The sequence below is a fragment of the Mastomys coucha genome, unplaced genomic scaffold (genome assembly GCF_008632895.1).
Source record: "Mastomys coucha isolate ucsf_1 unplaced genomic scaffold, UCSF_Mcou_1 pScaffold21, whole genome shotgun sequence".
Lineage (NCBI taxonomy): Eukaryota > Metazoa > Chordata > Mammalia > Rodentia > Muridae > Mastomys > Mastomys coucha.
In genome coordinates, this window is record NW_022196904.1 from 132,728,253 (window position 1) to 132,745,893 (window position 17,641).

At 54.0% G+C, this 17,641-nt stretch overlaps 1 protein-coding gene and 1 long non-coding RNA gene across 8 annotated transcripts; both read right to left on the reverse strand.

Moving 5' to 3' along the window:
* Positions 1 to 4,114: 4,114 nt before the first annotated feature.
* On the reverse strand, positions 4,115 to 6,818 carry Cdkn1c (cyclin dependent kinase inhibitor 1C). Of its 7 annotated transcripts, XM_031388975.1 has the most exons (5): positions 6,626 to 6,781; positions 5,872 to 6,489; positions 5,532 to 5,799; positions 4,885 to 5,023; positions 4,115 to 4,796 (listed from the first exon to the last, which is right to left on the reverse strand). In XM_031388975.1, exons 2-4 carry the CDS (start codon positions 6,478 to 6,480, stop codon positions 4,890 to 4,892), a joined length of 1,011 nt encoding a protein of 336 aa, XP_031244835.1. In that variant the 5' UTR covers positions 6,481 to 6,489; positions 6,626 to 6,781; the 3' UTR covers positions 4,115 to 4,796; positions 4,885 to 4,889. The 7 variants fall into 7 exon arrangements, with proteins under 7 accessions (XP_031244835.1, XP_031244838.1, XP_031244836.1 ...); XM_031388978.1 differs by having other exon boundaries at positions 5,568 to 6,448; positions 6,626 to 6,818; XM_031388976.1 differs by having other exon boundaries at positions 5,568 to 6,451; positions 6,626 to 6,818.
* Positions 6,819 to 9,154: 2,336 nt separating this feature from the next.
* LOC116103263 lies at positions 9,155 to 10,734 on the reverse strand. The gene is made up of 2 exons (XR_004123446.1): positions 10,251 to 10,734; positions 9,155 to 9,310 (listed from the first exon to the last, which is right to left on the reverse strand). It is a non-coding gene; the product is annotated as an uncharacterized LOC116103263 (long non-coding RNA).
* Positions 10,735 to 17,641: the final 6,907 nt, after the last annotated feature.

The window sequence follows — 17,641 nt, forward strand, 5'->3', positions numbered from 1 at the left end:
TGGCAGAACATTTTAGAAGCAACATAGAGCAGTCATATTTTGCTAGGCAACAAGAGTCCCATGTGAAGGTCTGAGAGAGCGCAGGAGAGGCAGACTCCTCTGCAGGGAAGGGCAGCAGCTATCCTGGTAATAGAGCCTGTTAGAGGATTAACCACAGCTCTGATTCTTCACTCTAGCCCAGGTCAAAGAAGCCAATGAACAGAGATAAGGCCTCAGTTGTCAGTGTTGCTTTTTAATTATGCTGTCTTGGTCGTGTGCAAGCTGGAAGAAGGTTTCTATCCTTCCTTTTAAAATTATTTTCCTTTTGAGATAAGGTCCCCACTTGCAACTCGGACTGACCTAGAGCTCTTGAGGCACTAGACACGAGCCATAAACACCTGACTCCATTTGACTTTCCATTTTCTTTTTGTACTTTAGATTAATTTGAGGGGTTTTTTTTGGGGGGGGTTGTTTTGGAGCATCATGTTTGGCCTAGGACAGCTTCAAAGGCTGTCTGACTGCTAAATCACATCCTCAATACATATTTTCTTTCTTCTCTTATTTGTATTACATTATTTATGTATGGGGGGTGTGTACACATGGGGTACACATAGCACAACTTGTGGGAGCTGGTTTTCACTTTTCATCACCTGGGTACCAGAGATCAAACCCAGGCCATCAGCCTTGACATCAGGTACCTCTGCTGCTGAGCCATTTTGCCAGCCGGTTTCTGTTCTCTGGTTCACCTGAATTGGTGGTAGACATGATGCAAAGAGAAGAAGCCCTGGGAACCAGTCACCAACAGGAACTACTTCCATATTGGGATCAGAGAACACTGTAGCCCCTCTGGAAGGCAGCTTACTGCTTTGTCTCAAAATCAAACAGGCTCCTTCCATGGGTCACATCAACTGAGCTTCTTGGTATTTGCCCAAATGAACTGAAAAATTGGTTGTATACAGATGTTTACAGGGACTTGAGTCAAACTTGCCTAAACCAAAAGCAGTCATGATGCCCTTCCGAGGAGGTGGGAGAAACTAGTGTAAAGCACCCTACAACTACAATAATTGTGTGCTTAAAAAGAAAGAGAAGCAGTCGGGTGGTGGTGGCACACTCCTTTAATCCCAGCACTTGGGAGGCAGAGGCAGGCGGATTTCTGAGTTCGAGGCCAGCCTGGTCTACAGAGTGAGTTCCAGGACAGCCAAGGCTATATAGAGAAACCCTGTCTTGAAAAAAACAAACAAACAAAAAAAACAAAAAAAAAAAAAAGAAAAGCCATGGGGAGCCTTGAATGCAAGCAGCTAGTCTAAAAAGGGTGCATACAGTCACTCTGCAAAGACAAAACTATCGGGGCCAAAAAGATCTGGGTTGCTGGGGTTGGAGGCAGAGCGCAGATGGATTCCACTCTTTGATCATACGGTGAATACAGGGCATCACACACATTTGTCTAAGCCTGTAGATGAGACAACCCACCAAAAGCGAGCCTGAATGTAAATTGTGAACTTTCACTAATGACACTGTGTCAAAAACAAAACAGCAGAAGCCCAGATCTATGTTGTTGACCCTGGAGAGCAGCCAGGCCATGTGCTTGCTGGTCTGTTCTCTTCTGTGCCTAACCAGCAGTGGTACTGGGCAAGCTAGCTTGCCTCTCAAAGCCTCAGTCCACACGTCTGTAACATGGGTGCTCATACCTCACCATAGGGCTGTTGAGATAATGAACCTGCTCTGAGGTTCTCAAGGCCTGTCTTAAGGAGAAGGAAAATCAGGGCGCTGAGTGGCCTGAATTGCAACTTACATCTCAAAGCAGGGAGCTTGGCCCTTTCCCCCACCCCACCCTACCTCACCCCTCCCGCCCCTCCCGCCCCCTGATCTCTGACAACCTGATCCCACCCCCATTCCTCACATCCACTCTAGAAACCTCAGGTCTTCCAGCTAAATACATCTCACAGCAGTCCCAAACTCTTGCCTCTACTCTCCAGGAATACCTCAGGGCCTCAGGGCCTCTGCCAGTCCCGTTGATCTTGTTCAGCCAGCATGTGCAAGGGGTTAGGAACCCTGCTGTACCCTGTTTTAAGCAAAGCCTGCATGCTGCTCGACTGTGTCCAACGCTGGTCTTAGTGTACTGTGGTTCACTGGGTTTATATTTGCTTCCAACACAGGGTCTTAGGGAGCCTGGAACTGCAGCTTTAGTCTTCTGTATTTGCTAACATCTTTTGGCATATTAGCCACCTAGCCTCCACCCTGCCTGCCTAATGGCTTTTCTGCTCTCTGCCTGTACTGGAGCCCTTTGCTTTCAGTCACCACTGCCTTGCACAAAATCCTGTCAATTAGACTCAGGAGGCCAAGGGGACAAAGGTGGTCCATCAGTCACACTCCAAAGTGCACACTCACTCTCAATAGCATAACCCATATGGTGGTAGTCCAAGTCCCACCAAGGCCCCAGGCAGCCCCTGAGAGCCTGACGGCCCTTCATGGCCTCCCTCTCTCTTCTTCTGCTCCTGCATACTTACCCTTTTTCCCTCTCCTTCTTCATGGTCCAGGATATTCTGTGGAGGGATCCTGGATCACCCCCATCTAGACCTTTCCCAGGGTGACCTCCTACCCACCATCATGTGTCGTTACCACCCGGATGGTTAGTTCTGCAGACCTACCAACGACCCCTCTGTCTTGGGCACAGGACAGGGCAGTACTACCTGACATCCTGCATGCCTAAGGCAACAGCCACAGAACACCAAATGCTTCCCAAGGTCAGACAGGCCTGGCTAGGGCCACATGGGCTCAGACTCACATGTGTGATGTTCCTTCCTCGATCAGGTATCTTGAGTATGTATCTGCTGCAGACCCTGCCACACCCATGAAATGGCCTCTGTGTTCTCACACAGCCCTGAATGCTTCTGAGGAACTCCCAAAGCAACAAAGAATGTGGGGTTACAGGTGGGCCCTAGGTTTAGTGTTTATGAGAATCATGGCAGAGAATGGAGACCTGGCCAGCCTGCACACAGAGGCCTCTCTGCACTGTTGTGTGTGCCACATAGCTCATTGCAGTCCTTGCAAACCCAGGACTACCTGCCAGGATTCTGGCCCAGTATTCCCCTAACAGCTGGGACCTAACCCATGCCTCTGCTGTCCAGCACCTCAAGTGCCATGGCCACCCTCAAGACACTTTGAAAAAAAGAGCTGCTCTAGCACACAGGTGAATGCTGGGAGTTTCCCCCACCCCCATGGGCACATACTGTAAGTAGCTTTTCTTGCTGGGTTCTAATTCCTGGGCCCAGCAAGCTGAGGGCTGCTGTGGGCAGCAGGGCCTGCCCTCCTTGAAGTCTGCCCTCTCGATGGGGTGGGGGCATTTCTCAAAGCCTGACCACACTGGGCCTCTAAGGTATTCAAGAAAGGCTAAGTTAATCAAACACCCCTGCACATCTGTAAAATCTTGGTCCAGCCTTGTACAGCCTGATAAGTTCCATGGGTTCTTCTCTCTTGGCCCACAGAACTTTGCAAGGGCTTCATGGGCCAATCTGTTTTATGTCACCTTCTCCTTTGAAAGCCATCACTTTATAGGTCAGGTACAAAGACGCCTTCCCTTTTTGAACTAAAAGGGGTCTCTCTGGATCCAGTGGACTGGCAGGAGACAGGGCATAGGGGTATAGGAGCCACAGTTTTGAATTCTCACACAGAAACTACATCAGGACCCATGCCCAGTCCACCTCACCCTGCGTTCTCCCCTAGCATTATCTGTTCATCTCCCCCTCCCCACTCCCTACCCAACTATCTCATTGCCCATTCTTGGGGAAGCTCTGATGTATGGACCTAGGGGCTCTGCAGCTTTCAGGGTTCCACTGTGTTCAACTTGGGGAACTTCTTCATGAACATGGGAGTTTACATTGTTCCAAGCTCTGCAAGTGCCCATCAGGGTCTGGCTAGACAAAAAACATGAGGGTCTGTTAGGGACAGACATTTGTTTCCCAAACTCCTGGGAAGCAGGTCAGTAGGTCCTGTGAACATTGTTCCCCTTCCCTATAAGCAGCCAACCCCGTCAAGTGGTGGCAATGTTTGGCTGGCTCCCCTTTTGACACCCACCATTTTCATTTGCCTCGGCTCCCAGCTACAGAAGTGTAAGAGAATAAGGAGACTACAAGTGTGATTTTTGTTGGGCCTCTTTATTTAGAACCTGGCGGACGAGGAGCCCTGGGCAGTTGGTATGGGCAGTACAGGAACCTTTTCGACAGTCTGGTCACCAAGTTTAAGAGCAATCTAATAAAGTGGGGGACACTGTAAGCTAACTGAAGATGAATGTGTGGGGGCTTTTACTCAACAACCATTCCCCTAGAGTCTAATATAAAAGTAGATTTACATTTGTGGGTAATCTGAAGCTGGTGATTTCTAGTGCCTTTGGTAATAATCAATAACCCAGCAGTTGCGTGGCAGAGGGATCCACACATGGATAAATACAAATATTAAATTAGCATAATTTTTTAACTTTTTGTACAAATATACATGCTTTTTCCTTTTTCTCATCTTTTTCCTTCGTTCTACCTTTTCTAGTTTCTCTTTTTGTTTTGCACTGAGAGCGAGTAGAGATTAAACATTTTACATAAATGATTTAAAGCTTTACACCTTGGGACCAGCGTACTCCTTGCACATGGTACAGAGTGTTCTCAATACATTGCACAGTTTTCAGATTTCCACAAAACCGTGGGCTGCTCTGCGCAGCCATCTCCGGTTCCTGCTACATGAACGAAAGGTCCCAGCCGAAGCCCACAGTTCTTCCATCGTCCGCTGCCCAGATGCCCAGCAAGTTCTCTCTGGCGTAAGGCTCTAAACTGCAGGGAGAGGGACTCAGGTGAGCAGGCATGGCGGGAACCCCCCGGGGCGGCCCCTCCGCGACCCCCGGGGGGACGCCAGACTCACCTAACTCATCGCAGACGTTTGCGCGGGGTCTGCTCCACCGCGCCCACCCCAGGAGCCACGTTTGGAGAGGGACACCCTGGAGGGACGTCGTTCGACGCCTTGTTCTCCTGCGCAGTTCTCTTGCGCTTGGCGAAGAAGTCTGCGGGCGACAAGGCGCGTCGGTCAGGGCGGGGCCGGCCCGGAGACCCGCGAGGGGACCCGCGGAGTGCGCAGGGCGCGGGGCCGGGGTGGGGGCGCCATCCCCGCCCGCGCCGAGGTCCGCGGCGGGTCAGCTTTGTTTACGTCGCCGCGCAATGTGCTGTGTAAGCATTTCCCCTTGTCCCGCGGCCAAGCCCCCCGGGGCTGCCGCCGCACTTAACCCCCTCCATGCCGCACACACGGCTCCCTAAGGGGCTCCCGCGGCCCGAGCCAAAGACCGCGATCCGAGTGGGTCGCGGCCAGGCTCGCCCTCCCACTGCACGCTCGGGAGCCTTAGTTGCACCCCTACCAGTAGGAAAGGGGTGCGGGCGCAACCGCGCCCTAAGCGCCGCGGGCCCTTTAATGCCACGGGAGGAGGCGGGGACCGGGCGAGGCCCCCGAGGGCGAGGGAGAGCCCGGCCGGCCGGACAAAGCGAGGCCGGGCCGGGGCGGGGCCGTGCGGGGCTCACCGGAGATGAGAGGCCCCGACAGCTTCTTGATCGCACCGTTCGCATTGGCCGCCGCGGTCCCGGCTGCAGGACGTCCTGGAATCCCCGAGAGAGGCTGGTCCTTCAGCTCCTGGCCGCGCTGCTCTTGATTCTCGTCCTGCTCCTCGACCGGCTCCCCGTTCTGCTCCTCGACCGGCTCCGCGCCCTGCTCCTCGACCGGCTCCGCGCCCTGCTCCTCAACTGGCTCCTCGTCCTTCTCCTCGACCGGCTCTGCGCCCTGCTCCTCGCCCTGCTCAGAGACCGGCTCAGTTCCCAGCTCATCACCCGGCTCAGCACCCGACTCCTCTCCCTGCTCAGAGACCTGCTCCGGGACCTGTTCCTCGCCATCCTGAGTCGCCACGTCCGGGTTAGCGTCCGGGATCGGGTCCGGAGTCGGATCCGAGGTCGCGACCGGGGTCACCTCCGGAATCGGGTCTGAGGTCAGATCTGAGGCCGGGGCCGGGGTCGCGGGTGGGGTGGGCTCCGCGACCACGGCCGAGGCTGGGGCGCTGGGCGGCTGCTCAGGCGCCTCCTCTAGGCCGTCGGGGGCCTCGCCAGCCGGCGGCCCAGAACGCGGGATGACAGCCACGGCCACCGGGGGTGGCCGGGGCCCCAGCTGCAGGCGACAGCGCCCCACCTGCACCGTCTCGCGGTAGAAGGCGGGCACAGACTCGCTGTCCACCTCCATCCACTGCAGACGACCAGGGCCTCGAAGAGGCACATCCTGCTGGAAGTTGAAGTCCCAGCGGTTCTGGTCCTCGGCGTTCAGCTCCGCCAGGCGCATCCGCAGCTCGCGGCCCAGCTCCTCGTGGTCTACAGGCCCGAAGAGGCTGCGGCAGGCGCTGCTGCGCGCTATCACTGGGAAGGTGTCGCTGGAGGCCAAGCGTTCCATCGCTGTTCTGCTGCGGAGGTACACGTCGGACATGCCCATGGTCGAAGGCTGTGCAAACGCGGGCAGCGAGAAAGAAGGGAACGGGAGGAGAAGGAAGAGGGGAGAGGAGGAGGGCGGAGGCTGGGCGTGGGTGAGACCCCTTGCACAGCCCACGTCCGCCTCTGCCTAGGAACGCGGCGGCTACCTGGCTGATTGGTGATGGACGGCTCCTGCGTCTCGATCGCTTGTCCTGTCCAGCTTGGGCCGCGCCCCCTCGGAGCTTGCCTGCCTGTTCGCTTGCTCTCAGTCGGGCCTAGCCGGCACCCCTCGAGCACAGCGCACTCGGCCTGTGGAACGCCCAGCCCGCTGCGCCCCTTTATACGCGCTGGCCCCACCCCCGCGCGCTCCGGCCTCCTCGCGATTAGCATAATGTAGTATTTTCAGTTTCAACAACACCGCGGCGATTGGAGGGCGCACCCCGCCCCGCCCACAGAGGCCCTGCCCCCGCGCCCCACTCATTGGCTGCGCGCACACACCCCCGGGGCCGGGCGGGGCGGGCGACAGGCTGGCGCTGATTGGCGGCCGCGCGGCGAGCGGGCTGCGCGGGACAAGGGGCGGGGCTCGAGTTAAAGAGCTCTGCGGGCGGTAACGTGACACCGCGACGCCCCTCCCCCTCGCCCCATCCCCCCCGCCCCCCGCGGGCTCCTTTGTCTGCAGGCGGGGGCTCGCGCAGCCGCGACGCCGCGCGCGCCCCCTCGGACCATAGAGCTGGGCACAACCCCTCGGCGTTGCCGACGTCGGTGCAGGTCCCTCGGTCCCCGCGGCCCGCGCTAACCCTAGGACTGCGCCAAACTGATTAGGGCTTTAACCTACCGCTACCAGCTGGGTCCTGGCCCTGGCAGTACCGTGGCTAGATCCACCCTCTGCACCCAGGCCTGAGTATCTGCCTTCGAGGCATCTGCACACCTACCTGCTGGCCCTAAAAACCTTTATCATGGAGTTAGAGACAGGCGTCACCTCCATTCTTTTCCCGAGGAACAATACTGTGGAGATCTTAAAGGTCTGTAGCCTCATCTATAACAGGCCCACCTACTCAGGAACTGAGACACAAGTTGGGCCCATCCTAGCTTGTACCTACATCACGACACTGACTGATGCCCAGGACCTTAGGTTTAGGTCCTGGCCATATTCGGCCCCTAGTTCTGCCTACCTTAGTTGGCTGGAAGTAGTTGTTCTAGAAAAGAGAGAATGACCCACCCCTCCTCCACAGCAGTGCCTCTTGGTGGGGCCCTGGATACTCACACAAACACACCCGATGCAGCCTGACAGAACCCCCCCTCCCCCGCCGCCGCCGCCGCCGCCGCCGCCACCGCCACCGCCACCGCCAAAAGGAGTTCATTATTTAGGGCAGGGAGTCGAGAAGGTGACTCAGGCATGTGCCAGGAGCTGGCCCCATCCCCCCGCCCTGGGGAACCAGGACTTCCGGACATACTTGAAAGGCCCTGCAGAGCCCCAATCTCTCAGCTCCCAACAGAGATGCCTGTGAGAATTTTGAGAAAGAGTTTTATTTACAGGGTTAGGTAGGTTGGACCAACCAGGGAGTCAAGTCAAACCCTGAAGCCAGGGGCCAGACTATCCTGGAACAGGTGAGAGACAGGGTTTGGAAGCTGCTGTCTAATGGAGGGACCAGTGCCTGTGACCTGTAAGGATTTATTTTTCTCAGCACAACCTATTGCAAATCTCTCAGGGCATTGGTATGTTACAGTATTTTTCTTGAGTAAAATAAACCTAATGAGGGCTTCCAAGGGGCCCAACGAACCTCTCGCTAAAGGCTAAAATCCACTAGCCCAGGGTCGAAAGGAGGCAGGGCTTTGTTCTGTTCCTGTGTCAAAGCCACATGGGCCTCTCCAGAGACCCTGAGCACAGGACCACACTCCACACTTGTTAGTGACTGACCACCTGGCCTCTGGGGTCTCCCCAACAGTACGAATGTCCAGGCTGCAGATGGCAAGGATGGCAAGGATAAAGAAGGCCCACCCTGCCCACAACCCAGGCCAAAGCTGCTGAGAGGGCTGAACATGCCCACTGTGGTGTGGAGCTACCAGGCCCTATGTGTTGGGAGAAGCAGTATAGACAGCCAGACAGACGATCTTTGCTGCAGGCTGCCTCACTGGGCATCAGTCTGGCTAGGGCACCCCTACGCCAGGTTGCCTATATCACTTGCTTTCTCCTTTCATGTTCATATTCATATTCATATTTCATCTACTTATTTGTCCAGTCTCCACACAGGTAAAAGTGACCCCTCTGCAAGTCTGAAATTCCATCAATCTAGCATCAACAGACCTGTTAGGCACGCCGCTTCCAGGAGCAGAGTTAAGTTCCCCACCTAGCCCTCCAACCCAAGGGACCTGTAGGTGAGTAAGCATCTGTCTGGCTACAAGAATCGTCTTCTATTTTTGACATTAAAAATACATCCAAAGGAAACAAGATCATTTTTACTGTGTGGCTGCAGAGAGTTGGGGGATGGAGGGCTGGGCTGGGGCCCCACTCATCAGGTACACGTTTCCTGACTTCTTTCTTGTGTGGTGTTAAGGGGTATAAGCGGTGGGGCCTCTCCCTAGGACCTGGTGAGCAGAATGAGGCTCTCCCACAATCTTCAGCCATACCCTTCCGGCAGAGTGTCTACTTCACTTCTTGCCTTTCCCGGAACACCCAGAAAGACCACACATCCAAAGACTGTTTCTGCCACCAATTGTTGGCGAAATTTATGTGTGCACCCAATTACATTACAACCATAGGAGCTGTTTTTCTGTGTGTCCACCTGGCTGGCCGAATGAGGAACAGAGCGGGGTGGCAGGGCTCAGGCACAGCCACGCTGCCAGTGATTGGACTACGAGATAAAATTTGAAAGCTGGGGGTGACTCAGTGGTAAGGCACTTGAGAAGTATGTGCGCTAGCTCTGGGTTCCATCCCCAGCACCGAAAATAAATGAATGAATGAATAAGTAGGTAAATACATTTTGTGTCCTTAAATCGCTAAAAAGTTAGAAGCCGACTCCACGGTGCAGCTACTGACTGAAGCTAGAACACACAGCAGGCAGGCGGACACTTCAGCAGTATGTTCCGAGGAGGAAAGGGGCTGGCTATATTAAAACCTTGCTGTGGCTCCTAGGTGATTAAGGACAGCTTAACCTACACCCTCCAGCTCCTCGAACCAATTCTGAGATTTGATTATTGCATTGTAACGCAGGAAGGCTGTTGGCCCCAGCCCTCCTACCCTTTAATTCTTAGAGGAGACTGGAGTAGCTAAGCCAGCTCAGTTTCCCGAAACGTCCCGGGATCGCACTCACAACAACCCGCATAGCTGGTCAGCTACGGGGACTCCAGGTACCCGGAGGAAGCCAGGTGCTCAGGGTCTTCCAGCCCCTAGCAGAAGCAAAGTCCGAGTCCAGGAGGCCTGTCCTTGGCTTCATGCTGCCCCCTGGTGGCCGACTTGGGCAACACCAGCTTCTTGGCCGCTTCATGCCTCCCTTTCCTGCTTGCGTGGACGGCTCTCCTGGTCATCCCCACCCCTGACCCAGAGCCCCAGGTTCTGGGGCCTTCGCGGAGAAAGCCAGTGTAGAGTTGAGACTTGTCTCCCCTCTGGCCCTTAAAGTTGCCTTCTCAGATTCTAAGACCCTGAGCTGTCATATCAGATAAATTAAGGCCTTGAAGAATTTTCCATGAAATCATGAGCCACATGTCACCCATCCATCAAGGAAGGTGGAGAATGCAGGCCCAGGGTCAGGACTAGAGGGAGAAGGCCGAAGGGCTGAGTGACACACTTTTTACCTCTGGAGACTCCTGGAGGGTCATGGACAGAGAGCAGTCCTCCTACAGTCCTTCTGGGGTCTCTTCATGTGGGGGTCAGGGGCCCAGCTGCCTTCCTAATAATGATGCACCTTCAAGAAGCCCAAACGTGTCTCCATCTTGTGTCTGCTCCGGGCTCTGACCAGCACCTGGTTTGGGCTCCCTTCCTGCTTTAATCCAACACTCTAGAGAGAGAGGACAGGGCAAAGACAAAGGCTCAGAGAGATTCAGTATCCTGCCTGAGATCACTTAGCAGTCAGAGAGTCACTGGCCTCGATCTTAACCAACACTTGGACCAAGCCCTGGATGGAGTTTGACTCTGTTTGCGATGGCGGGAGCCCCTGGAATGTCCCCCCACACAGTCCCTCAAGCCTCCAACGCCTGCCCTGTTGGTTGGGCTGGAGGCTCCGAGGGATGTGTGCGGTTACAGAAGAACTCCCGCCGCCCCCAACGGTAAGCAGCTCCCTGCGCGCACTTGGCGGGGCCCCAGGCGGGCGCAGGGCGAACGCCCTCCCGCACCAGTTCCCGCGCTCGGCTCGCTCCGCCCACAGGACGGGCTGTTCTTGGGGCTGCTGCCAGACACGTCCTCCGCAGGTGCCGGCCTCTCTCCGGTGACGCGGCCACATGCGGCCCAGGCTCCGATTACAGGGCCTGCCTTGTACTCGGGGTCCGGGCTGGGGGTCCTCACTCCCCAGGAATGGGTGGGAGGGGCAGGGCAGGCCCTGCGGAGGGAGACTACGAACAAGGAACAGCCGCAGGCAGGAGCCGCCCCCAGACACGTGCGGCGGCCGCCTCGCCGCCGCTGCCGCGGTTTGGAGGCGGGGAGCCCGCGCCCAGTTGCATGACTTGACTGGACCCAGGACCCAGTGTTCTAGAAGACCAGGATCACTGGGCACCCCAGGATCCTGATGCCCATCTCGGGGATGAGGGGATCTAAAGGGTTGGTGGGAACCGAATCAAACACTGGGCCAGCCCCAAGCCCCCAGCCTTCGCTCTTTCCACAGACCATATGCAACGCCTGGTCCCCGGGTCCAGCGGCCCACTTTGCCAAGGAGATCTTGTACTCCTGGATTCCCTTCCCCCATTCCCCTTTCGGCGCTAGCAGGATTCACAATCAGAACCTCCTAATTGTGCACTCAGGATCTCTAGGTCCCTCCAAGCCACCTACCTTTGGCCTAGCTTTCAATAGCTATAGTGTCAGGGGAGCCCAGGACCTGCTGAAGAGACTAGAGGATAGTAAGGGCCCACAGAAAGCCACAGAAAGGAGGTTCCTCACCCTACACAACACACACATACACAGAGACACACACACTCACACACACGGGGTGGGGGGAGAGTAAGGGGGAGGGGGAGAGGGAGAGAAAGGAAGTTACCAAAACTTTATTTTGAGACCAGGCTGGCTTCAAACTCAATATGTAGCCAAGGATGGCCTCTTAGTTCTGATCCCCCTGCCTCCGTCTTCTAAGTGCCGGGATTCAGATATGCACCACATGCCTGGTTTATGTAGTCCTGGGGATGTGTTAACTAGACAAGCACTCTAACAACTGAGCTGTGTCCCTTACACCACGAGACTTCTAGATGGCCGTTGAATCCCTACTTCCTGTGACCTCACTTAATCCTGAGACATCTCTGTGAAGGAACCAAGGCCAGAGAGGTGGCCTCAGGATTCCGTCATAAATGGAGTTTGAAAGAATATGCTCACCTGGGCCCTGAATAGTCAGGGCAAGGGGAGCTTCCTCTCTTTGTTCCTTCACACAGCTCCTACTACCCGCTTCAACCCAGTCCTCCCTGTGTTGTGTTTTAAAGAGAGCAGTTACCAGGCTGGAAGTTGGAACAACAGCGCCTACAACAGCTCCATATTCACAGTGTCTCCCCCAGGACCCCGTGCCGGGTGGGGTAAGGGGTTCTTCCCTATCTGGGCTGCTGGAGGCTGAGGCGTGAGTGGCCACGACAAGCTACAGCAGAGAGGCCTCCGACTGCCTCAAGACCAAGACTGAAGTTCTTCTGCCCCCTGGTGGTCAGAGACCACACGACAGCAGGAGTGTGTCATCCACCAGACCCCAGCAGGACTTATAGAAAGCTCGTGCTGTCCACCCACACAACTGTGCCACACCCCTGAAGGCGACTTGACAGGGGGTTGTGGTGTTCTGAGGCTGCATGCCCTCAAGATTATGCTTTTTCCCAATGTAGCCAGTTAGAATTGTTAAAAGTCTTGGTACTTGGGGAGCCAGAGCTATGACTCACACCTTAGCCAAACCAGCCATTAGCCCGTTAGCCCATGAGCCTGTCCTCTCCTCAGAGGCTGGGAAGTAGTAGGACAAAGGAAAGGAAAGCCAGCTGCAGGGGCAAAGAGCCTGCTTTAAAAACTGAAGATGCCCCGTGTGGTGGCACAAGCTATTAAGTTCAGCACACAGACAAATGTCTGTGTGTTCAAACCCAGCCTGGTCGATATAGTGAGTTTAGGGCTACATAGTGAGACCTTGTCTCAAAAAAAAAAAAAAAAAGACTAAGCCTAAAAGAAAGAGAGAGACCCAGAGAAAATGGGGTCTGTCCACCATTCCGAGCCTTCCCCATCCCCACCCTTCCTTCCCATCCTCACCCCTCCTTTGTAGCCCCACCTGCTCTCTCACTCCCCACGCTCCCCCACCCCTCCCCAAGGCCTAAGCCTGCCTCCAGTGCCTCTGACTTGTTTCTGTCCCCTGAATTTGCCGCACAAACCTCCAGGCCTTCGAGCTGGCTAGGCCTGTCCCCTGGCCCTCCCTTCTTGGGCCTAGGTGACCATGTGTGTGGATATGGGCATGCCTTAAGATTCAAGGCACAACAGAGAAGCGTTACAGCCCTCAGGACACGTGGGCCCCACAATCAATGGCTCTTCATAGGAAGGAGGCTGCGAGCACCCCAGTCTCCTCTGCTGGTTGTGGCAGAGAATGAGAGAATGAGAACGAGGGTAGGTTCTGAAGAGGCCACTGGAGCCAGGCAGCAAAGGCCTAAGGTTGCATCCCTGAAGGCTGTCAGAAGTCCCTGCCACGCTTGATCCGGGAGAGGAGGGGCAAGTGCAGGTGAAGGCTGCATTCATTTACTGCCGGCTGTCCTTGGGCAAGCAGATGGCCCTCTCTGTGGCTCTGCTTTTTCATTTGTGAGGCTCCTGTAGAGGCTTGAGGACTGAGTAAGAGGCATGTGAACTGTCAAAACAAGCCTCCCCTCGAGGGTGCCTCACTACCTCTTTCCCTTGGTCGCCCCTAACAACGTGGAGAGGAAGGCGCAGACCCTTCCAGGTGACCCCCTCCCACTGTGTTGCAAAGAAAACTGTACATTTCCTTTGATCCCAGGGGTGGGGGTTGGGGTGGCGCTAAGGGAGACTCAGACCACAACAAAAGCACTTGCACCAACAGTCACGTGGGGTCCCCTAATCCGCAGCCTAATTACCAGCTCTGACAACACAGCCCCTCCCCCAACAAGTCAGCAGTGGCCCATTCCTTCAGTCTCTGCACACACATGCAAACACTCGGTGCTGTATCCCCTTCTGGATGCTGATCCACTGCGTCTAGAATTTCACCCTCTCCGTCCCAAGTGTTCCCAAGCTATGATCTCTATGTGCCAATAATTGTATTTAATCTTTGAGAGAATCAAGGAGGCAGAGAACAGGCTTCACCCCCACATCCAAGATGGGAAAACTGAGGCTGGAGAGGACAAGAGCTTTATCTAAACTTGATCATTCGTGACTATTGACCGTGCATGTTAGCAGTCCTTACGCTGAGCCCCAACTTCATCTGCTACCTCCCTGCGTTGCCCTAGACTTTTATTTTGAGTGGGATTTTGTTTAGACAGGGTCTTCTGTGAAGCTGAGGCTGGTCTCCAACTCACAACTCTATCCTAGCTTCCAGAGTGCTAAGATCAGAGACAACAACATGCCCAGTTCCCAGCAGGCTGGTGCTGAGCCAGAGCTACGTCTGGATTTCAGCCTTAGTGCCCAGGGCACTGAAAGGGACATGGAGGGTCTGGGCTTGTGCCCGATTGTCCCAAGCCAGTGTTCTTCCCTGTGTGTTAAATCAGGGCACAGAAGAAGAGCACCCATTTCAAAGTAAGCATGCCTAGAAGCTGAGCCCTCTGGGGATGGGGGTGGGGGGTGGGGAGCCGGGGAAGGGAGGTTCCAAGTAAGTGGGCAAGGAAAGAAGGAGCCACAGTAAAGGCCCAGCAAGACTGGAGACAGAAGGCAGAGGCAGGAGGATTTCTGAGTTCGAGGCCAGCCTGCTCTATAGAGTGAGTTCCAGAACAACCAAGGTTACACAGAGAAACCCTGTCTGGGGGTGGGGGCTGGGGAGGAAAGCTGAATTAAAAAAAAAAAAAAAAAAAAAAGCCTGAAGACAGAAGGGATTTCAAGGTGTTATTCTGTGCCACACTGATGGACTGAAGGGATCTGCATGCAGCTGGACAAGGGAGAGACCTGCTCATAGATGCCATCTATGACTGTGACAAGCAGAACCCAGGGCAGAACCCATGGCTAGGCTCTGATATGCTGCCCTGGTTTGAAAAATTTGTTCCAGAACCAGTGGGAACAGAAAGACTCGTGTCTTCAGTGACCATTCCCTAGGTTGAACAGTTAGTTGTACCTGAGGATCTAGGCTAGGGGCAGCAGGGGTCTCAGAAACCCACCCAGCTAACCAAGTGTGGTGATATACACCTTAAATTCCAGCACTCCAGGGGCATCAGGCAGGTCTCTGTGAGTTCAAGACCAGCCTGGTCTACACAGTGAGTTCCAGGCCAGCCAGAACCTCATAGTGGGACCTGGTTTCAAAAGAAAGAGGAAGAGGTTAGAGAGGGAATGAAGCACTGAAAACTGTTCTTCATGCCAGTCATCCCAGCACTCAGGAGGCAGAGGCAGGAGGATTGCCTTGACTAGGCTGCAGAGTGAGCCCCTGACTCAAAAAGTAAAATACTGGGGCTTGAGAGATGGATCAGTGGTTAAGAGTACATACTATTCTTCCAGAGGACTTGGTTCCCAGCACCTACATCATGCAGCTCATACCTGCCTAGAACCCTGGCTTCTAGAGGCACCTGCACATATAAACATTCACTCTCACATGTACATGCACACACATGCACCCCTAGCTTAAAATAATAAAATAAATATTTTTTTAAAAATACAAACAAAAGGGCTGGTGAGATGGCTCAGCGGTTAAGAGCACTGCTCTTCCGAAGGTCCTGAGTTCAAAGCCCAGCAACCACATGGTGGCTCTCAACCATCCCTAATGAGATCTGATACCTTCTTCTGGTGTGTCTGAAGACAGCTACAGTGTACTTACATGTAACAACAAATAAATCTTTAAAAAATATATATATAAACAAAAATAAACCCTGTCCCTCTTCATTTGGGGTGCAGAGGCAGCTCTCTGCCCCCTTAACTCTCCCAAAGATTAAATGCAGTTATTGCCACATAGACACCAGAGCTTGGAAACATTTGGGACAGAGAGGGTGAAAATCCAGATGCACTGGTCAGCATCCAAAGGGGAATACAGTACTGAGTGCCAGGACTCCCTAACACTGCTCTCTGGGCTGATTAGGACAGGAGCCCAGCTGGGGATACCACAGTGGTCTGTGTGGCTTCCAGAGATAAGAGACAGAAGGGCCCTCCATCCCAATAAAGCCAAGTGTCCCCAAGCCAATTATGATGTTTACCAGCTCCTACCCTGATATCTGGTCATCTGGTCTGGGTTAGAAAAATGGGACCAGGCTCGGCAGACTGCACTTCAGCTATCACTCAGATATGCTCAATAGACACTTTTATTGACTTCTGGGGAAGCCGTAATCAGTCTCCACTATCAGTGTTAGCGGGACTGTATAAACTCCCAGGGAATAGGCCTACAGTGGGGCTTAGTGGATGATGGGAACCCATATGCCTGGTCTGGATCCCAGGCTTTGATTCCTCAAGTCAGTCCACAGGCTGTTGTTTCCTGGCGCCAACTCCAATCGATGCAGCCTGGGAAGCTGCAGTTTTCTGAGAGCAGGAGCGAGGAGAGCTGTAGACCTGGGCGCCGCCTGCTGGCCAAGACCTGAAACTCCACCCACTTTGGCAGAGACGAACGTGGGGCAAGCTGAGACCTCAAGAGCCTGTTAGAACTACCTCGAATCCTGCCCCTTTCTCTGTGCCCACCCACAATCAAAACCCTGTTATTCTCAAAGGCACAGAGGCAATTCCAGACTTCTCAAATGAATTGTGTAGACTGCACTGATGGCCACAATGGAAGATGCTCACGTCGGGCCACAGGAGGTAGAGCACACACCTAACTGCACTCAAGTCCTGAGTTCTAGCCCAGCAGTCATAAGCAAACTCAGACACAATCCCACACTGCCCACTCGCTTGTAATCACACTTCCCTCTGCTGACAAGCCCAGAGCTCTCATCCTTCAGTAGAAATCCTGTTCTGCTGCTTAACTGAGGGCAGCTCCATACAACAGGGCTGGTAACAGTTAGCTCTCCTAACTGCTACCCAGTGTCTCAGGTCAGCTTTCACCCACTGTTCACAGCTCCTGACAGACCTAAGATCCACAGCCTTGTACCCTTCCATCTGGACCATGGCAGAAGCTGCGGGTGCTGGCTCTCTCAGCTCCTCAGTAGCTCCTCAGTCACAATATATCCTTCTGCAAGTCACAGACCAGATCAGAAGCCAACGCTGCCAGATAAGGAATGACTTTCAGGTTTGACGGTTTCAGTGAGATCTCCCCCATAGTCTCAGGTATTTAGGTAGCTGGTTCCTAGCTGATGATGCAGCTTGGGGGAGGTTTAGGAGGTCTTTGAGGAGCTGTATCACTGAGGGCAAGCTCTGGGGGTTTAAAGGCTCACACCACATTGAATTCACTCTCTTTGATTCCTGTTTGCAGTTCAAGGTATGAGCTCGAAGCTTTCAGCTCCAGCTGTCATGAGTCTGCTCCACAATCATGGAATCACATCCCTCTGGAAACATCAACCCAAATGACCTCTTTCTTTTATAAATTGTCTTCCCTAAGGTGTATTTGCAAAGCTTAGAAAAGCAAATGATACAGAAGTTGGTACCAGAAGTTAGGCATTGCTAAGAAGGCCTGACCATTCTGGGTTTTTTGGAAGAATGTGGACAACATTGGGGAATGGGGAAAAGCCATTAAATAATAGTTAAATAAATAGAGTTTGGTAGGCCATCTTAGTATCCTGAAAGACATTAGTTCCAAGAGAAATGAGGACTGGGACTCAAGAGATTTCAGAAGGGACCAAAATTAGCAACTGAGCTAGAGATGGTTCCTGTGATATTTTGACTACAAGAATGAATTTGCCGCCGAGCAGTGGTGGTGCACACCTTTAATCCCAGCACTTGGGAGGCAGAGGCAGGCAGATTTCTGAGT

Excerpts from the sequence above, each read along its gene's own strand:
- Cdkn1c (XM_031388971.1), bottom strand. The coding sequence starts at position 6,480 with ATGGGCATGTCCGACGTGTACCTCCGCAGCAGAACAGCGATGGAACGC. Across the intron at positions 5,024-5,531 it reads GTCGGGGCCTCTCATCTCCG|ACTTCTTCGCCAAGCGCAAG; the intron begins GTGAGCCCCGCA and ends TGTCGCCCGCAG.